The sequence below is a fragment of the Spodoptera frugiperda genome, chromosome 14 (genome assembly GCF_023101765.2).
Source record: "Spodoptera frugiperda isolate SF20-4 chromosome 14, AGI-APGP_CSIRO_Sfru_2.0, whole genome shotgun sequence".
Classification (NCBI taxonomy): Eukaryota; Metazoa; Arthropoda; class Insecta; order Lepidoptera; family Noctuidae; genus Spodoptera; species Spodoptera frugiperda.
In genome coordinates this window covers 6,179,802-6,199,474 of record NC_064225.1, presented here as the reverse complement: position 1 = coordinate 6,199,474, position 19,673 = coordinate 6,179,802, and the positions used below count along the sequence as shown (strand labels likewise).

The 19,673-nt window shown below is 35.3% G+C and overlaps 1 protein-coding gene across 1 annotated transcript in view; it reads left to right on the top strand.

The window, feature by feature from the left end:
* LOC118279207 (uncharacterized) overlaps positions 1-19,673 on the top strand; it is a 106,336-nt gene that overhangs the window by 72,419 nt on the left and 14,244 nt on the right. Inside the window, exons 3-5 of the mRNA XM_050698417.1 lie at positions 5,339-5,814; positions 7,056-7,157; positions 17,511-17,619. Coding sequence (XP_050554374.1) covers positions 5,339-5,814; positions 7,056-7,157; positions 17,511-17,619 — 687 coding nt within the window. The remainder of the gene's footprint in view (positions 1-5,338; positions 5,815-7,055; positions 7,158-17,510; positions 17,620-19,673) is intronic.

Below are 19,673 nucleotides of genomic sequence, written 5' to 3'. Positions count from 1 at the left end.
AACGATTGAAATGGGAAAATGTGTTTTAATGTAGTACCCATAGTATCTGATATTGCTTTTAAGTCACATTTTTCAACGTTTTTAACGAATTTTAAACAAACATTTTCTCCGAGTATTCTGTTCCAAGAAAGGTTTCATTAAAGAGAACAATTAGACAAAACAGATGGCTTTTACTTTACCAAACACCTTAAAAAAATATGTTGTATTGTATTGTAGGTTTTCTGCTACGCAAAAACAGTTGATATTTTTTGTGTCCCAAATATTAACGTAAGAATAATAAGGTTTTTAGAGAGTCGACAATACACAAGTACCTACTGTTTCTGATATTAAAGATATTATGTACGTATATGAACTTTTGGTAAGACAAGGGCTGAAGTGCTAAAATTTCCGAAAATTAGTTCAATATGCCAAAGTGTCTATAAAAATCTATAAAAACTTTAAAACGTCAGTCCTGAAAAATATTAAGTCTTTGACTGCCAATAGAAAACTGTTGAAGGCCCCCACTAATGTCGGTCACTGGTGACCACAACGGCGTTCAATGTGTTAATATGAGCAATTCAACCCTTGTCTTATCGAAAGTGCGATGTGCATATTACGTAGGTTTTTATAGTGTAGGTTGTATTTTCAAAAGAAACCCAAGTTGATTGACCACAATATTTCACCTACTTTTAATGCTAGCGCTAGACATGTGCAGACTCTACGTTTACATAATTGACATTGACATTCACACAATGTCACTCATATCTATTTTATATCCCCTCGTCCGTGAGACATGAGCGTGAGCACATATCTGGCGCCGGCATTACATTAACAAATGCAACGTCATTCATGTAAGATCCACAAGCCTATATCGTAACTTAGCAACGTGATCAACCTAGTACTGAATGATGCAATCTATCCACTTAATAGAATCCCTTAATCGCTCACTAGTCTCCTGAGAATCGAGGCTGCGGCATACAACGGGAACCACACGACCTAGTGACACACTATACTACACTGGAAACAAATATAGAACGTATTGTAATGTTAGTTAGGGATGAGAATTGTGTAACGGTTAAGTGATATGATTGGGATAGATTAAAAGTATCATTACATAGTTGCAGAGATTAGCTTTAATACAATAATGAACTTTCTCAAAGAAAGACTGCTTTAGAATTTTGTTTGAGCTAAAGATTAAGGACTAGAATAAAGTTTAACTAAGTTAATGAGACACTAAAAAACTAGTGAACCGAATAAAAAAAAACTTGTACAGGATCAATTTGACAGAAATCCTACATTGGTCAAGACCTACTTGAAAAGCTTATCTATACTCGTATATAGCTAAAGAGTTTGTTTGTTTAAACGCGTTAATCTCTGGAACTGGAACTAAAACATCACGCTACTACCAATAGGAGCCGAGCAGAGCAAGTGAAACCACGTGGGAATAGTTAGTCAAAAATAAAATGATTTTACGAAATGTTTCTTCTATTGGTATACTCTATATCCACATACTAGTCTGATATTTCATTTTAAAATCTAACCCATATGAAATAAGTTCCCATTTCCTACAACCGAGCGATATGTAAACTTCCAGCTATTATAGTGTTTGAGTTGTACGTGTGCAAAGGCCGTTCATGTTTCATGGTATGCCAATATTGTGTACACAACAGCAGCGCTGTAGTTCCCAGAAGTGGCCATATTGATAAATGACGTAAAGCTCAACGTTTCTAAATGTTTCAGTACTTTCATGTACATACAGGGATTAATGGAAAACAATTTTTATTTCTATATTTTGCTGGTAGATTTGATTTACTCTGATGTTGTCCATTGACGTCAATGAATGGAATGGAATGCTTGCCATTTAACGAATGAGTGTCTATTTGAACCCTATCTTTTTTATGCCCTATCTTTTTTATGACTGCACGGTTGGTGCGGTGGCTGGGCAACTGGCTGCCGCGCAACGGGTAGCGGGTTCGATTCCCGCACGGAGCAATTCTTTGTGTGTTGGGGATCCACAAATTGTTGTTTCGGGTCTAGGTGTCATGTGTATGTAACTTGTATGTTTGTAAACGCACCCACGACACAGGAGAAAATCCTAATGTGGGCAACGTTTTTTTTAAAAAAGAAAGAAAGAATGATGCCGGTGAATAAGCAGATGGATCACCTGATGGTAAGCAATTGTCGCCGCTTATGGGCACCCAAAACACCAGAAGTGTAACAAGAGCGTTGCCGGCCTTTTGGGAGCCATATTGGTTGTTTGAAAAATTGGGGATTGGGAAGATAAGAAATTGGGGGTAATCGGGCTTTGGGCCTCCGATAATCTCAATCACACAACGAAATACAATGCAAGAGTTGTTACACGTTGGTTTTCTGGTAGGCCATGGTATCACTCCGGTTGAGCCGGCTCATTCGTCTAGTGTTTCTATTCCATGGATAAACTTAACACCCAGCTTCTTTCTTATATGACGAGGCTCAAATTTTACAAAAAACCTGATATAATTTTAGCCATAGTTTCACTATAAAATCTGAAGATCAAAAATTTAATAAGGCTTTCTTTTGCTTAATAACAAACACTAAATACCTGACACATTTTGAAATGAGTAAATGCTTTTAAGTCAGTCACAAATGACAGAGAATAAAGACCAAAGCCTCGACTACACCAGCGTAATATTATAGTACCTAGGATACATTTCCCTTTATATATTTTAGTAAATAAAGTAACCTAATGTATCATGCCTTATTTTCTCTGCAAAAGACTGAGATACATTTGTTCATTGGTTTTTTTGCGCGTGTCTCAGTCGCGTGGTAAATCCTACCTAATAGACCTGAGTTTAAAGGCATGCATACTACTTTGGACTCTATGTAAATACGAATAAAAACTATATTTCATTCCAATATGCAATGTGAGCTATTATTGATGCCAAGAATATTTTATTTGACCTGGAAATCTAGCTTGAAATAGCCTATCATACTTAGAATCACTTGCGTCCATTTGACCAATGCAGCCATTTATCATATATGCAGTATGTATGTAAACATACATGTTATTGGTTTTCAACCATTTCTGAATATTAAATCTAGGCTAAACCAATAAAAAAAAACTAGTCTAAACTAATAAATCAAATTGGAGTGTATGTTTGTAATATTGAAATAACCGCTTTTTGCTACATACATACGGTACATACACCAAAATTATATTTTTTCAATTTTTGTCTGTCTATCTATTTGTTGTGGCTAATTTCTGAAACGAGTTGACCGATTTAGAAGGGAATTTTATCAGGAGGTAGCTAATATACAAAGGAGTTACTTAGTTTGCTTTAATATTAAAAAAAACCGAAACTGTCATGAATTCTATGCGGACGAAGTCTCGGAAACAGCTAGTTAACATATAAATCATCACGACTTTATTTTAAAATAAAATCAAATGCTCAAATTTTGTCATGTATCATTCTATGCGGACGAAATCGCGGCAACAGCTAATTAAAATACTTAATATCTGCATTAGTCTAACATACAAATCATCACGTCTGTCTCCCATTAGGCTAAGCAGAGACAAATAGAACGCTAAACGACACGATTCTGACAAACTATCTCTCTCATACATCATCCCATTAAAGATGGTTGCCTAATTTCTCAATCACGATGACACGATTTTGATCGCTCAACAAATATTCTTAGGTCTCGTAGGTCACGTCGAACCGGCCCGGCCCACTAATCCGGGTCCGATTGCCAGCCGGATTACCTGGGGCTGCCTTCGTATTACCGTTGCGCTATTAGAGTCTGATATAAAAGGGATGACGTCATTTATAGAGGGCATTTTGGGTAAACATCGCCGTGTTTCGAGTAGAGATGGGTGGTTATGTAGCGAAATAGGATTAGAAAATAAAAAAGGAGTTGAAAATGGTGTCTTGAAGGAAGGTAAAGAGTGTGGGCTTAGTAGATGGCTGTTGGTCCATGTAATATCACACTATGTTTGTTTGGATGTTTGTTCGTCAATCACGCTGGAACTACTAAACAGGTTTTGATGAAAGTTGGTATATAGACAGGTTGGTTATATGAACTGATTTGGATGATAGGATGCTTTTAAACCACAGAAACGCGGATGATGCCACTGACAGAAGCTAGTATTGAATGATCACCGAAGATTATAGCAAATCCTCTTATGTGAACAAAATCCTTAATACAGTGAACTGTCTCGGCATGGTGTTTATAACAGACATAATGTTGAACAATATTTTATATATTTGTGAGCCTGTAAAATAAATTCTCCTATCAAACTACAGAAATTATCATTCTGACAGATACCATTTAGAGAAATGTAAAATTCAAAAGAAAATTCACAACAACTCTCGTTTTGCTCATAAAAGCATATTACAGTGATTTTACTTTGATCATTTTATTTATACCTCTAAAATGTAGAAATAAAATGCTCTGTGAATAATGAAAAATACCATTTCACTATTTTATTATTCTAAAAGCTAAATTAGGGACGATTTTACAACACTTTTAAGTCTTGCCTTTACATAAAATTGAAGACATTCTCATTACTAGGTAAATAAAATACAAAAATAGACCTTAACATGAAAGTAAATAAAGTTATATTTGCACAAAAACATGGTTGTTTACAATCTCGAAAATGTTCAAGTGTATTTTGTATCCAATTATTATTTGCACAAGACTCGTGTGTGAAGCAATAATTAAAATGTAGCGGCTAACATAATAAATAAAACTTAATTGGAAACTGAATTAATATTTGAATTTTACTTTAATAAAAAGTCAACATGTTTAATATAAAGTTATAAAAAAGATATTCTGAGACTGAAAAAAACATTGCAAACATATTTATATTTTACAAACACAACGTTATATGCATTTCGCCAGCCCTTGCTATGACATTCAGACACTGTGGTATAATCAACTTGATGTTTTTTTAATCAAAAGCAATATATTGCCTGACCCAAGGCGCGACTCCATAAGACATACATGTGACCACTTAGTCGGTGAAGTAGCCAAATATGATAAATTGAACCCATCTCCTGCTACAAAGCTTTCTAAAACAAACCATTCCTGTGATTATGACGATACAAATTTTCATGGAGCTATATTATTATAACTATCGTGAGACGTATCACATTGATAGTAAACTCAGTCGATGTTCTACTAGTTTCGAGTCACAAATTTCCATGGACTCTTAATCATGAGTCATCATCACCAGTAGGTTTTGCGACGTCGCCACGTCTGCGCACGCTGCTCATGATGAAGAGTGACTGTTAGTTAGTTAGTTAGATAGTAGTTTAGTTAGTCCATGGAGCAAATAATGTTCAAGATGAAATAGATAAAGCATTTTCTTCTTTTACAGGTCACAGAAGAAGAACAACAACTACATCACAAGCCCCAACCACAGTGAACTTCTCAACAATAAGCGGAGAAGATCCGACAGAGTATTACACCACTACGGAATATGTCCTCACCACATATCCTAAGTTACCAAAACCACTGCGCCTCACCTCCCTATTAGATAAAGAATACAATGATGATGTACATAATATAAATAACATTATAGATGAAGTAACTATAGGTAGAGGAAGACACAGTAAACACGATAGAATAACTGATAAAGAAATTTTAAAAGAACTAGATGAAACAACACTATCTAAATCAATGAATAAAGTTAAGAAAATGTATAGAGATTCAGCTGGTTCGACCGTTAATAAGTTAAGTGGAAAAGTCAGTAAAGCTGGTATATTTTTGACTGAAAACTGTACAACAGTTATAGCTCAAATAGGTACGACGGCGATACTGCACTGTGAAGTTAGTGATATCACCGAAAACACGGTAAGTCTTACTTTAAATTATGTTAAACTTTTTTTATTTAAAAAATTGAAAGTGATTGTGAAGCTTATAGGCCAATTACTAACCAGTTATTTTTGGCCGATTTAGCTCATTGATCCAATTGACTGCTTCGTTGTCGAGTGTCCCGAGTCAGGCAAAGTATTACTAGGCTTTTTTCGATTTTTTGAAAAGTTCTCAGTAGTAGCACGGAGACTGGATTATGTCCAGTATATGGCAATAGACTCATTACATGGGGCTTATAACACAAATATGAAAAGTGGGTGTACATTGTATAGCGGTATTATGTGCCGTATTGTGCACTGATGCCTACTCCTTCGGGGATAAAATAAATGACGTTGCAGGTTTACACTCTATTTAATAAAGTCCTGCTGTTGAAACGTTAAACATATTTTCTATGATCTGCAATACCCAGAACTTCATGCAGCATTTACAAGCAAACCGCGTTATTCAAACCGCTCCTACGCTATGAAAAATATACTGACCAAAAACTCACCTAACGCAAAAAAGGAAAGTAAAGGCTGGCATTGTATTTTATTAAACGAGTTTCCAGAGAATTTAGTCCCTCTTATACCTACGTACGGTGGCAACAATCAAAACGGAATTCTTCAAAAAGTTTGTAACAAAACTGAAGTAGAAACACGCATGGAACTTGAAGAGAACTTTGTTAACTCCAGAATGAGTTCCTAAACTCGAACCGAAATATTTTCTTGTTGCTTTTCGGGTGAAAATTACAAAAAAATATGTGTTTTGGATAAATTCATAAACTGTTCATGTATTATTCTTGAAAAGGGATGAGATATTATTTTGTATGTTAGTTAGTACTTCTTACTAGTTGTTATTAGTCCCAGTATGAGATTTCGATGACCATTTACCATCAGAGTGGTTACCATCATGTTTTGGTATTCACTGTTAAAATATGAAAAAATGTGGGGCTTTGTTAGCTATTATTTTGTGCCTAATATATGCTATTCGATTAACCACGACACGGCCATCAAACCACCACAGATGGGACCCAGTAGAGCTGACGCCGATCCAAAGCTGTGGACTATCTAGCGGGTATACCGGGGCTCCGGCTCAAAAAGCAAGAGTAGGAACGAGATGGTTTTTAGTCAGTGAAGTCTGTCACTCCCTCTTGCCTCGTCCAAGGCGGGCGAAAATCATTGGATTGGATCGAAAAAAGTTCATTCTTTACGTATTTTTTAAACCCTGTATTTTTCTTCTAGGTAACGTGGATACGAAGAAAAGACTACTCCTTGCTGTCAGTCGGTCTCGTGACCTACAGTGCTGACAGCAGGTTCTTCTCAGCTCATGGGAGGCATGTGAAGGTTAGTTCTGATAATATACTACTTATAAAAAAAGGTTTAAGTAAGTACATTTTGTCATATTTAATATCATCGAGGGTCCCAATTTAATGAAATTATCATTTTAAAAAGTATAACATTGATGTTTACTTTGTAACTCAATAATCTTTAATTAATTAACCTTCATAATCGGTATAGAGGTTGATAACAAATATCACATACTATTTCTAATATAATAGGCCAAAATATGTATTATTTTTATTTTTGCACGTCTCGTGGTGAGCGAAGTATTATAGGATTGATCAATTTTCGAAATCTACGTCAAGGTGTACCTCGTCTGATTAAAGTCAAAGGCAAAGTCAAAACATTTATTCCGATGAAACCATAAACAGGTACTTTTGATGTGTCAACAAATAAATAAACTGTCTGTCAGTCTGTCCATCACTGAAGCTAGGTTCTCGTTCCAAAGTGTAGTTTCAAATGAGCAAAAAACTCCATTTTTTATTCTTTAAAAAATACATGTTTACAATTTCTCTGACACATTTTTCCATTATTCAACTTTAAATCAGTATGACTGCCTCTTTTACTAAACAACAAGTATGATGTAATATTATAAAAAAATACTACAAGCCATTACACAAAAAGGCAATTTATTACACAACTAATACAGGGGAAGTTAACATCAATTTGAAGCCCTGTTTGCCAGTGCTTTGTAAAAAAAACCAATTTGGGTTACGGCTATTAATTTAGCCTATTCACCCGCTAACGACCACTTAATGATAGCCCAGCCCACTTCACGGTGCATTCGACCATTACCAAGTAATTATTATGAATTTAAAACCGCAATACTGTTTGGCACGTGGATCTATGAATTAGATAATAATTTTAGAAAGTTAGTAAGTGTGTATATAGTTGATATTTGTCTAATTGTCAAGCAATAGTGAGATTGAATGCAATATTTTTTGCAAGACTTTCTTATATATGTCTTGAATAGGGATGATAACGTGGTATGAAAATTTGTTGTTGGGGAATCAGGGAATGATGGGATGGGCAATTGGGGCTCTGGTAATTTCACTCACACAACGCAAACGTTGTTTCATGTCATTTTTCTGTGTGGCCGTGGTACTGGTATCACTTCGGTCAAGCCGACATTTTTGCTGAAAATGGCTCTCCCACACTTAAAACTTCCTTCTATTAGTCTAGCAAAGGCCTATCAGACGAAAGTTTTGTCCTAGTGTCTCTCAGATTTTTCAAAAACGTTGTTCAACAATGCTTCTGTACAACCGTACAGTTCAAATAAAAAAATAAAGAAACCAAAACAAGAGTAGGGTTGTAAAAAACATAGTTCAGCCCCCGACAGTCGAGAGATTCCCGCATTCCAGCATTTATTACATCAAATAAATCGATTCATCCACACAGGTCAGTGAGTTCAGTCCCGGTCAGTGTTATCTGAGTTCCGAGGAGTGAATGGAATTTATAAAATTAAACGTGAACAATTCAAAACTCATTGTAAATGAAATATTGGAATTTATATTACAAAGATCTAATTTTAACATCGATGATTTTATTCATAAAGAGATATTATTGAATATTTTTAGCTGGAAATCTTTTTTGCAGGAACTTTCAGGTTTTTTATTGTTTTATATCCAGGAAAACTGTTATTACCTATTTGAATTTTAAAGAATTCTTGGTAATAAATCAATACTGACAATAATAGAAAACACAATTCTAGGTGAAACATAGCTATAAAGCATAGCTTAAACATAGTTTAAATAGTAAGACATAACTTTACTGCAAAGTTTAACTTGTAAACCCTGAAAATCAAACAACAAAGTAAACCTTGCTTTAAAACCCATAAAAAGTAGCTAATAAACTAATCTCCTTATTCTATTCTCGACTGAAAACCTCTACAGTGAAAATTAACCTCGTAACTCTTGGATCGTCTACTAAACTTACACCCAAAGGAACAACTAGAATTCAAACACTCAGCAACTTTGAAAACTTAGGTACTATAAAGTCTAATCTAAGGAAATTAGTAAAATATTCGAGCGAGGAAGTAGTTAATCACTGGAACTTAGATAAATGGGCTATTAATAGACTGTGTGTGTTGATGGTTAGTAAAATGCAATAATTATCACACTTACCTTTCCCGTAAGTGTTGATTAAGCCAGAGGATCGTGATGGCATGAGAGTGCAGTTTCGAAACCTACCAACGGCGAGTACCAATGTGGCTTTTTCCGAGTTATATGTACTTTCTAATATTATTTAGATGCCAATACGTACGGTAAAGGAAAACGTCGTGAAGAAAACTGAGCTTATAATAATTACTAGTTTGAAATTGCAAATCCGCATTGAGCAAGCGTGGTTATTAATGCTTAAACCTTGTCTGTGCGAAAAGAGGCATTTGATCAACAGTAGCCACTTACAGACTGTTGGTGTGATGTGGAAGGTAGCAGTAAAAAAGGAAATTTCAGAATTCTTCGGTATATTAACGCTTTGAAACCCAGAAACAATGTTACTAAAAAAAAAAACTAGTCTTACTACAACAGCTTTGAACATAGACACTATATGTACATATATAGTAGACGCCCGGAAAGGCAGGCAATAGAACCTTAATAAAAGCCCCTCTGGGACTATTTTAACCCGTAATTTGGAAAAATCATGTGCCCAAGGCCCATGAACTTGAGTCAATGAACTATATAATAGAACTAAGAATACCTTCAGAGCAATATACCAAACTTTCGACAACCAATTAGAAGTATCTTAGATTTAATCAATTGGAAAAGCATTCGTGAACGAGCGACTAAATTTTAATACCAAAGTTCCAGGAAGATAATTCTGGTTCTGTAGGTAACAAGTCAATTGAGTTTCTTACTAATGTTAGTGGCACGTGTCGCTATGTATCGGTTCAGTTGTTCAAAGAATACCGTTTAAATGTCTCAATTAGAGTTTACCGGGGCACCGAAGGTGAGAAAGTTATTATATGATTTTCTCTCCTGGAAAAAAGTATGGGAGAGCCATGCCTCGGCACGAATGGGCCGGTTCAACTGGAGTGATACCACGGCCTCACAGAAAACCGACGTGAAACAATGCTTGCGTTGTGTAATTGAAGTTACCAGATGCCCAATTAACACCCCCGGCCCCCTTTTTTTTTTTTTTTTGAGGGGAGAAAATTATACTAACTTTTCCCGCCTTGGGTTAGGCGAGAGGGAGTGTCAGACTCTTACTGACTAAAAGCCACCCGTTCCTACTCCTGCTTTTCGAACCGGAGCCCCGGTAAACCCGCTAGGTAGTCCGCAGCTCCGGACCGACTGGACCTTAAACTCACTACAACAAGAGCGAATTTAGTGCTACACATGTACCATGGTTAGTTCTATGTACAAACAGTTAGAATCATATTCCATAGTAATCCACTTCTACTTCTAGCTACAACAAATTCAATAGAAATATCTCCAATTAATAAATTCTTATAACAGTGATTAAAAAAATACAATACATTTCACGAACTAATTTCAAACTATCGAGAATACTGCTGAGCTCTCCTGAGGTCGTAAGCAGAATCAATCAATACAATAGGTAGAATGTAACAATCAGACGAAACTTGAAAGTTATTATTACACAGTAGTCGACATATCAAATTCTGTGAAAAATACTTAAGGAATACTTGTAAATAAGGTTTTCGCTAGAATTCTAGTAAGGAATCCAACTTCTTTAGCGACTTATTGGGGTTTTCAGTTATTATGGTATTTGGGCGCTTACATAAATATACAGGTTTTCGGTACAGACAAATCATAAGACGTCATCGTATTTAGGGCCTTGGGTAGAATTTATTTATTTGTTTATTCTTCTTCGCACAAATAACAGTGAACTATGGACTTAATGCCGTAAGACATTCTCTCATAGTCAACCATAGGGAAATCAAAGAAATTGTTTGTATTATTTTATAAGCGGGTGAACAAGCGGACGGATTACCAAACGAGCTGATGGTAAGCAATCACCGCCGCGAATTGACATCCGAAACACCAGAGGCGTTACAAGTGCGTTACCAGCCTTTTGGAGGGTAGGAATTTAAGGATTGTTAAGGAATCGAGGATTAGGAAGATTGGGAAGGTTGGAAATTGGGCATCCGGTAACCTCACTAACACAATAAAACACAACGCAAGCGTTGTTTCACGTCGGTTTTCTGTGTGGCCGTGCGGTATCACTCAAGGTGAGCCGTTCCATTCGTGCTGAAGCATGGCCCTCCCACACTTATGTGTGGATTTGTCAAGAACAACCCGATTGCACACAAACATAGACAGTGACTTCTGTTTGTAGTAAAAGCAGCTATCAGATAGGGTTGTAATAATAAAATTTACCGACCGCAAAATTGACTTTGAATAAGATGATGGTACTGGGGAGAATGGTGTAGGAATAGGACACAACGATAAGTGGATGATCTTGTAAAGGTTCCCTTACCTTTTGTGGAGTCGTTACAATGTCTTCAAGATTTTACCTTTTAACAATAATGGGCTATGGGCCAACCTTCATTAATTTAAATGGACCACATTATGAACTGATTCCGCTTTTCAATGGAGATTAGTCGATTAGGTTTTGGCAAGAATGATAAAGGTGGTGGAAGAAAGTGTTTTGGGTAGGGAATTAAGTGGTGTATTACAAAAAAACCTTTAAAATGTTATAAAATGCATACTTACTCGTATGAGGCGTTCCCATACGAGAATGGGTGCCATCTGCATAGAAGAGATTCATATAAGAAGAAGTATAATGCGTGCATTATACTTCTTCTTATCACAAGTCACTCGGAGTGGACGCCAGTTCTAACTACCTATAACAAAACCATTTCGCTTATTTTTAATAGACTTAAAAAAAAGGAGTTTCTTAGTTTGACATGTATGTATGTTTGTGCGCGATTATCTTGCGTTTGGCTGAACCGATTTTTATCAGTTTTCAGCATAATATGTATTTTTTAGACTCAGGAGAAGTTTTTACGGATATTACCTTGCTTAAAAAAATGAAGGAGGTAAAGAAAATGGTTCCCATTTTTTAAAAAAGGTTAATTTACCCAATCTATCCGTCCTTTCTCTAATCGTTTAGTGTTCATTATAAACTTAGAAGCATTTCTAAAAATGTGCTCTGAAAATACTTCTTAAAAGCGTTCTCCATTAGAGTCCAAAATTAAGAACCTAAAAACCTCAATACATTTCTGTAATAGACGCTCTTTACGAAAATATATTTAATGAATTCAATTATACCTTGGAAGATAGTTATTTTAAGTCGTGACCTTATTTTCTTTCACACGATAAAATAGAAATAATGTTACCAATATCAAGAGTGGTTCAGACTGATTGACACAGGTGCTGTTTGAACTATTTGCTATGCATTGATTCGTAGCTTCTTAAATATTTGTATGATTCACAAATACTTAGTTGTTCCTTGTGTAAGTAGCATTATATGTTCGTTAACGCATCCAAACAGGAAAAATCTTAGTATGGCGCAGAGTTGTACGTGTACATGGTACACGTACATCCAAACCAAAGAATGGTGCTTTTCCAACAGAAATGTGTTATGTAACTATGCTGCGGAGATGTAATAGCTAAGCTGTGAAACTATGTGACCGTTTCTAGTTATACTAAGTTATGTAGCTGTGCGCGGAAGATGTGCAGCTGGAGTATACGATGTATAGGGGAGCCATCAATAGCACGAATCTTTCCATACAAACTTATAGCTTACCTGAGTCCGTTTCCACCAGTGCTATGCTATGCATACCAATGAATATGATTCGTGGAAGCCCGTATGCATCCAAAGCAACGTAGCATAGTACATCTCTGGTGGAAAATCGCCCTAACTGCCGCACTCAGAAATATTTACTGATTATTTAAAGTATTCCTAAGTACCGTTTTTGTATTAAAAATAATTCCTTAAGTAAGGATTAAGTAACCATTAAATGATTCTGAGTACGGCGGTAAGACTAAAATACCAGACGAATCAATAAACATCAAACTAGTAAATATTGCCGCAGACACAAAACTCTACATTAACACGAAGGTACAAATGTTACGTAATATTATTCCACAACTGGTACTAAGGCCTTTATTCGAATAAATTGTCTAGTTTCGCCCGCTACCCGTCTGGTGTAAACCCTGTTTTATATCAAAATACATTATCTAAATTCAGCTTTTATTTATTATGTTTGATGTTTGCAGTTGGTGAAGTGTGAATTAGAAATATCTAGCTGAAATGTTACATTTGGATGAGATGGTTTAGTAACAGAAGTGTGGGTGTACCATGCTTTGGCACGAATGGGCTGACTCAACCAGAGTGATATCTCGGCCTCACAGAAAACCGACATGAAACAAAGCTTGCGTTGTGTTTTATTGTGTGAATGAGGTTATCAGAGGCCCAATTACCCTACTTCCCAATCTTCCCGATTCCCCAACAATCCTTAAATTCACCAACCTCAAAAGGCCCGCAATTGCTTACCACCATGTGATCCGTCTGCTCATTTACCGGCTTATACCATAAAAAAAACGGTACAGATGCTTTAAACTATACATCTCAGGTCTAATAATCGTTTTGGTCTATCTAACCAACATCAAACAGAAACACACCATACTAAAATCTAAATCCAATAATCCAATCAAATTAAATCAAAGACCAATACTACATACATATAAATTTGTTATCAAAAGCTTCCTCAAAAACTAATGTAGTATGAAATCCTCCTTTCAAATCAACATTTGAATCTAAATCCGGAGCACAGTTTCCATCTGACCGATCCTCAATCGATTGCATGAGCCGTTAAGCATTGAGGATCGTATGAACTGCTTTGCATTGAATATCATCGGAACATGTGTTAATGGAGTGACTATAGACCCTTCCACTTTATTAGAAACTAAACCATTCATGGTGGTTTTGTTTCTATTCTGATTGATCTGTACATCAGCGGATTAATTGGATAAGGGTTTGGTTTCAAGGTCACAGAAAGTTAAAGTTCCTTTCGATTTTTCTCTAGTTTGTGGGCTTGTAATAATGTAATGTGGATAAATATATAACAGATAACTGCCAAAACTGAAAGAAATACCAATGGGCCGGCTTAACTGGAGTTACCGAAAACCGACGTGAAATAACGCTTGTTTTGAGTTTCGTTGTGTGAGTAAGGTTACCGGAGGCGCAATTACCCCCCAATCTTCCCAATCCCCAATTCTCTTACAACCCAAAAGACCGACAACACACTTGTGACGCCTCTGGTATTTTGAGTGTCCATGGGCGGCGTTTGCAATGGTAACCAAGCAGACGGATCAACTTCTTTTGACCAAAAAGTAAATTTGAAGAAATATAGGTAGGTAGTCTTAAAAATGTTGGTCCTCATGTATTGTGTTTCGCGATCATTCACATTTTATCGTGTATTAATTCATGTTTCGATCAAAACTAACGATATTCTATGATAAAACAAATCAAATTTTCCATTCCACTAACACCAGGAATTTAGGTAAATAGCCTTCCACATTTACATTGAAAATAATTATTGTTCATATTGAAATCAAATGGACAATACCAAAAGCTAAAAGTTATTAGTATTCAGTATACCTAGCTAACAATACATTAAAATTTGATTTGCACAAAATGAAAGGAAATAAAGTACACGATTATTATTATAACAATGTAACAAAACAAATCCTATTACTAACTGAAATTACATTATGTCCTCATGTATTAAGTGCCGTAATGTGTACCTCTGACTACCCCTTCTGGGATGATAGGCGTGACGATGCATAAAACTAAATATGTCGAGGTGGCCCGGTGCTTTAAAAGAGTACGGGTTCGAAACCTACCAACGGCAAGTACAAATGCGACTCTTTTCGAGTTATATGTTTCTAAGAAGACAAAGTTGAAGGTGAAAATATCGTGAAGAAAACTGGGCTTATAATTTCTAATCATAAGTTTGAAATCGCCAACCCGCATTGAGCAAGCGTGGTGGTTAATGATCAATGAGAAGGGACCTTTGGTCAACAGTCGCCACTTTTAGGTTGATGATATTACTAACTGAATAAATAAGTAACGTTGTTCTTACTTACTGAATTTTACTTTCCGTCATTTAAGTTTTCATACCACTTGGAAATATAAGACAATGACATGCTAACTACTCATACTAAAAACTGTGGTGGGATATAAACTAAACTGACATGTATAATGTATAATAAATAATATATTCTGCGCTTCCTTTGTGCATAGACATTATAAAACGTCTTTGTCTGTCTAGAAATATCCGCTTGCAACGGCTGATTCAATTTACTTGCGGTTCTTCTTCAGTAGAGTCTAGCCTTTTATTAAAATGTTACAGTGTGTTACTACGGTCTTTTATCAAGAAAATGATGTCTTTGAATTAGATTAGGACGCTCAGTTCGAGTTCTCAAGAAATCAACTTAAAGAACTCGCGTCTCATGAATGCTTGATGCTTCGTCCCTTTTTATCTACATTAAAGTTTTAAACTACTTCACAAAACTGCGAGTGAAATATTTACAAATACATAGTTAAACTTTGGAGCAAAAATTGCAACTCTGTTTTATACTTTCCCAGTATATTAACAAGTGTTCGTAGTAAAAATACAACAGCATTTTTATTTGTTCAGATAAAATTCAGTCACATTCACAGCAATCCAGCAACAACGTCACCCAACTCATGACACGAACATAAAATTAAACCACTCCTACACGACGCACGTATAACCCAAAACATGCCTATTTTCCCCTGATTAAAATCATCAACACCGGTCCCTTCGCACAAACAATTTTTATATCCATACATCTCATGACATGAGGTACAAGTGCTCTCAAAATACCCGGTGAAGTGCCTGCGATTAAATTAATCTCGCGTCGATCTCGCTCCATCCGCCATTTCAAAAGTTACGTTCCATTTGAATATTCTGTCTCCATTCTTTTCGTCTGCATAATGAGGGAGCCTGGATTTTGTAGTCTTTGTTTACATTTCTGGTTCATTTAGTTTTTCAAATGTACGTATTACTTTAGCTTGGTGTAAATTAAAGTTATATGTTGCGCTGAATGAGAGCTGGATTAAGAGATTGTTCTGCTCTGTAATGAGATGTGTTACGGAGTTGAAATGTTGTTACCGTATTTAAGGGATAAGGAAGATACATAGACGTTGTTTTAAATTTGAATATTAAAGCTGTAGCTTAGATTAGATTAAAGGTGTAAGAACAATAATGTTGTCAAAGAAGTAATTATTATTTTAATTAATGATGAATCACTTGGAACAAGTTTTAATTGTATTCAAGGAAATTAAGGTATTGAGATCAAAGTTTCGGAAATGAAGATAAGAGACAACAAAGCAGCTATCAGAGAAAGTTTTGAACATTTCCTTAGGTGGTGTAGGTGGCACCAATACAAATGAACAACGTAAGGTAAACGATGAAAGCGATTCGACGTAAGAACGAGTTTCCTTTTAAGAACACCCATTATTGTCAAATTCCTTTCAATTGTTCCTTGTGGTTCGTTTAGAAGACTCCTATACTGTTTGTTTCTGTTTAATTTACTGATTACGCCACAGTTCACTGGATTTGGATTGAAATCGAAAATTGTTTTAGATTTGTTTGGTTAAATCTTCCGGAACTGTATCCACGAATTATTGCTGTTGTTCGCTGTTTGTTTATTGTCTTGTACTCATTAGTTACTTGTTTACTGTACACAATATTGATTGCTGAGTCTATGTGTACTTTATTGCTGTGAATTAAGGTACTAAATTGATTGTTAAGCTATTGGAAGAATTCTCTTCAGTTTACTAGGGATTTAAAGATAAAGTTTGTTCTAATTTCTGTTGTAGTGAACTGTCCTAGTTAATTTTTTTATTGAATTGACAAAATATTGTGCTGTAGGTTCCAAATATTATCGTTTGAACTTTAATGAATTACACTAAGGTACACAATGTTACCAAGATTTTGCGTAAAGCGGTAAGCAGAGATAAAATTTTAATTATTTGAATATTAATGAATTATATGTAGGTATACAATGTAATTCAGATTTTGCCCAAAGTAGTAAGCAGAGATAATATTTTAGCTTAGTTATAACATAATGAATAGACAAAATATTATATTTTTTCATGTTCTATACATACAATGTATAGTTTATTTTGTGTTAAATTACTTTGTCGCATTAGACATAGTCTGTAATGGCAAAAGTGTGTACGTAATAAATAATAATTGTTCTCACTTATATCCACACCATTAAAAAACATTTTTCGAACCGAATCATCAAAAACGATTTCACCAAAAACCTCACCAATCGATTCAATCCCCAACCAAAAACTTTTATCAAGACAACCTTCTACTTCTTGCAAACAGTTAACGTGATTTATTTCTACCAGGACTGGGCGTTACACATACGGTTCGCCACATCAGCAGATGCTGGCTACTACGAGTGCCAGGTCCCCACACACCCACCTACCAGTATCTTCTTCAAGCTCGTCCTTGTCGGTAAGTCCTGCGTCAGCTTTTGTTTTGTGTTCGGCATTTATTTTGGTTGTTACTTTTGGGTTTTGTTCTTGTGTTAGATTGTGTTCGGGGTTTTTGGGAATGTTTTGTAGATGGGCCTACTAAAATTACGTTTGAAATTTTTTGTGACACCAATTTATGTGGTTGTATATAAGTTATACCAATGAAATCAAGTATTTAGCGTTGACTAATTTGGGACAGCGAATAAAAAAAAATGACTTATTGTTCACTTTTCTAAACAAGTGCTTTGAATTAAAATTTGAAGTATTTGTGTAACAACCGCCTGCTTGTTTTTTTACGTATAAAAATACCACGTTTTGGTCTAGACTTGGACAAAAAGGTTCATCTTTACTTATGACAAATTGATTAGTTCTTTACATTAATTGACCAGTATGTAAGAATCTTAGCAATTGGCTTTCCATAGTCACTGCCTACTCCCATGGAAGACAGGCGTGATGTTATATACGTATTTATGTATTAATTGACCAGCTACAAAATTAATAATCTTGTAAACACATCCAATTTATTAACTCAATTGATAAAAGGCAAAACGTGAATATTTAAATGGCTACACTATTAAATTATTCAATGGCCGGTAGACACACATTTAAAGTTGAAAATGTCGTTACTTTTTAAACTGATTACGTTCCGTTACATTTTGGTGCCTTTGTGAAAATTGTCAATTAAAATTATCATTATAAATTCATTGATACGGCCTCCCAATTTGTGGGACGTAACAACTGAATTAATTTTCTGTGGTTTCATTGCATTGGTGGGCGCCATTGTTGTTTTATATAGAGCTCCGTATCTTGGTCAGTATTTATGATAAGCGGTGTTGGTCGTTTCACTTGCTATTATTTGCTGGATGTAAATTGGGTGACGCTGAAACTAGTGATAGCAAATGTTAAGCAAAAGCGAAGTTATTGAGGGAGATTTAGAATACAAATTGCAATGTTCTAAAAATATGTAAGCCAGATTAAATAAAAACTGATATCACACTAATGATACTAAACCATGTGAAAGTTGGCTTGTTTAAATATAGTATTGTCGATCTGTTTGTTCTGGCTAATGGTTGGACTGATTTTTATGGGACTTATATTAGTAGGTAGCAGATGTACTAAGGAGTAACATGGTCCACTTTTATCTTAGAAAATGAAGTCATAAGTAACCCACGCGAGCAAAGCTGCGGGAATAAGCTGGTAAAATATAAGTTAGTTAAATCAAAAGCAAAGAAGTTCTGTATACATCGTGAACACCAAAAAATGTGTACATTCTAATTGAATGAAAAGGATTTTTTCAAAACCTCTCTACCGGCGTATCATCCAATTCTGTTGAACGTCAAACAACGCGTTCAAGTGTTGTATTTGTCGAGAGTTTGGCTCGAAATGTTTTTGACGCTCAGTCCGCTCATTCCTGTTCTGAAACGCTAATCAATATCTCACTTGTATAAAGTAAGATTTGTTAGCTATTTCAGTCTTTGATTTGTAGGACATAAAGTTCTAATTACAGATGCAAACTTTAATGTTGTTAATAGATCTTATTAATTTTTTTATTTTACGAAATCTTATTATTTATACCCATATAGTTAGTTGTAGTTGTAACAGTATAGTTTGTACCCAAAAATAGGTATAACAAAACTCTAACGCAGTCGCTTTTAGATGTAAATCTACATATGTAACCTCACGCCTGTCTCCCATGGGGGTAGGCAGAGACTATGTAACGCCAATTGCTAAGAATCTTACATACGTACCTCTTAAGCTTCATATATAAGGTACAGTCACCAATAATGGCCCGGTTCCTAAGATTACATTTGTATTAAAACGTCAAAAACTGTACGGTTTTTTTTGTCATATTTCTGGATTTTTGGATATTCATCTTTTAAAATGAATGTATTATAACTTCCAATATGTAATTTCTCTTCTCTTTTTATCTGCAAAATTTTACGAGGGTTTGAAATGAGGTGGGCCTTATTAGGTGTCCTTACCTTAGTCGACTAATAACTAATTCAGGTATGCTCATCAGTTAGTGGTACTTAT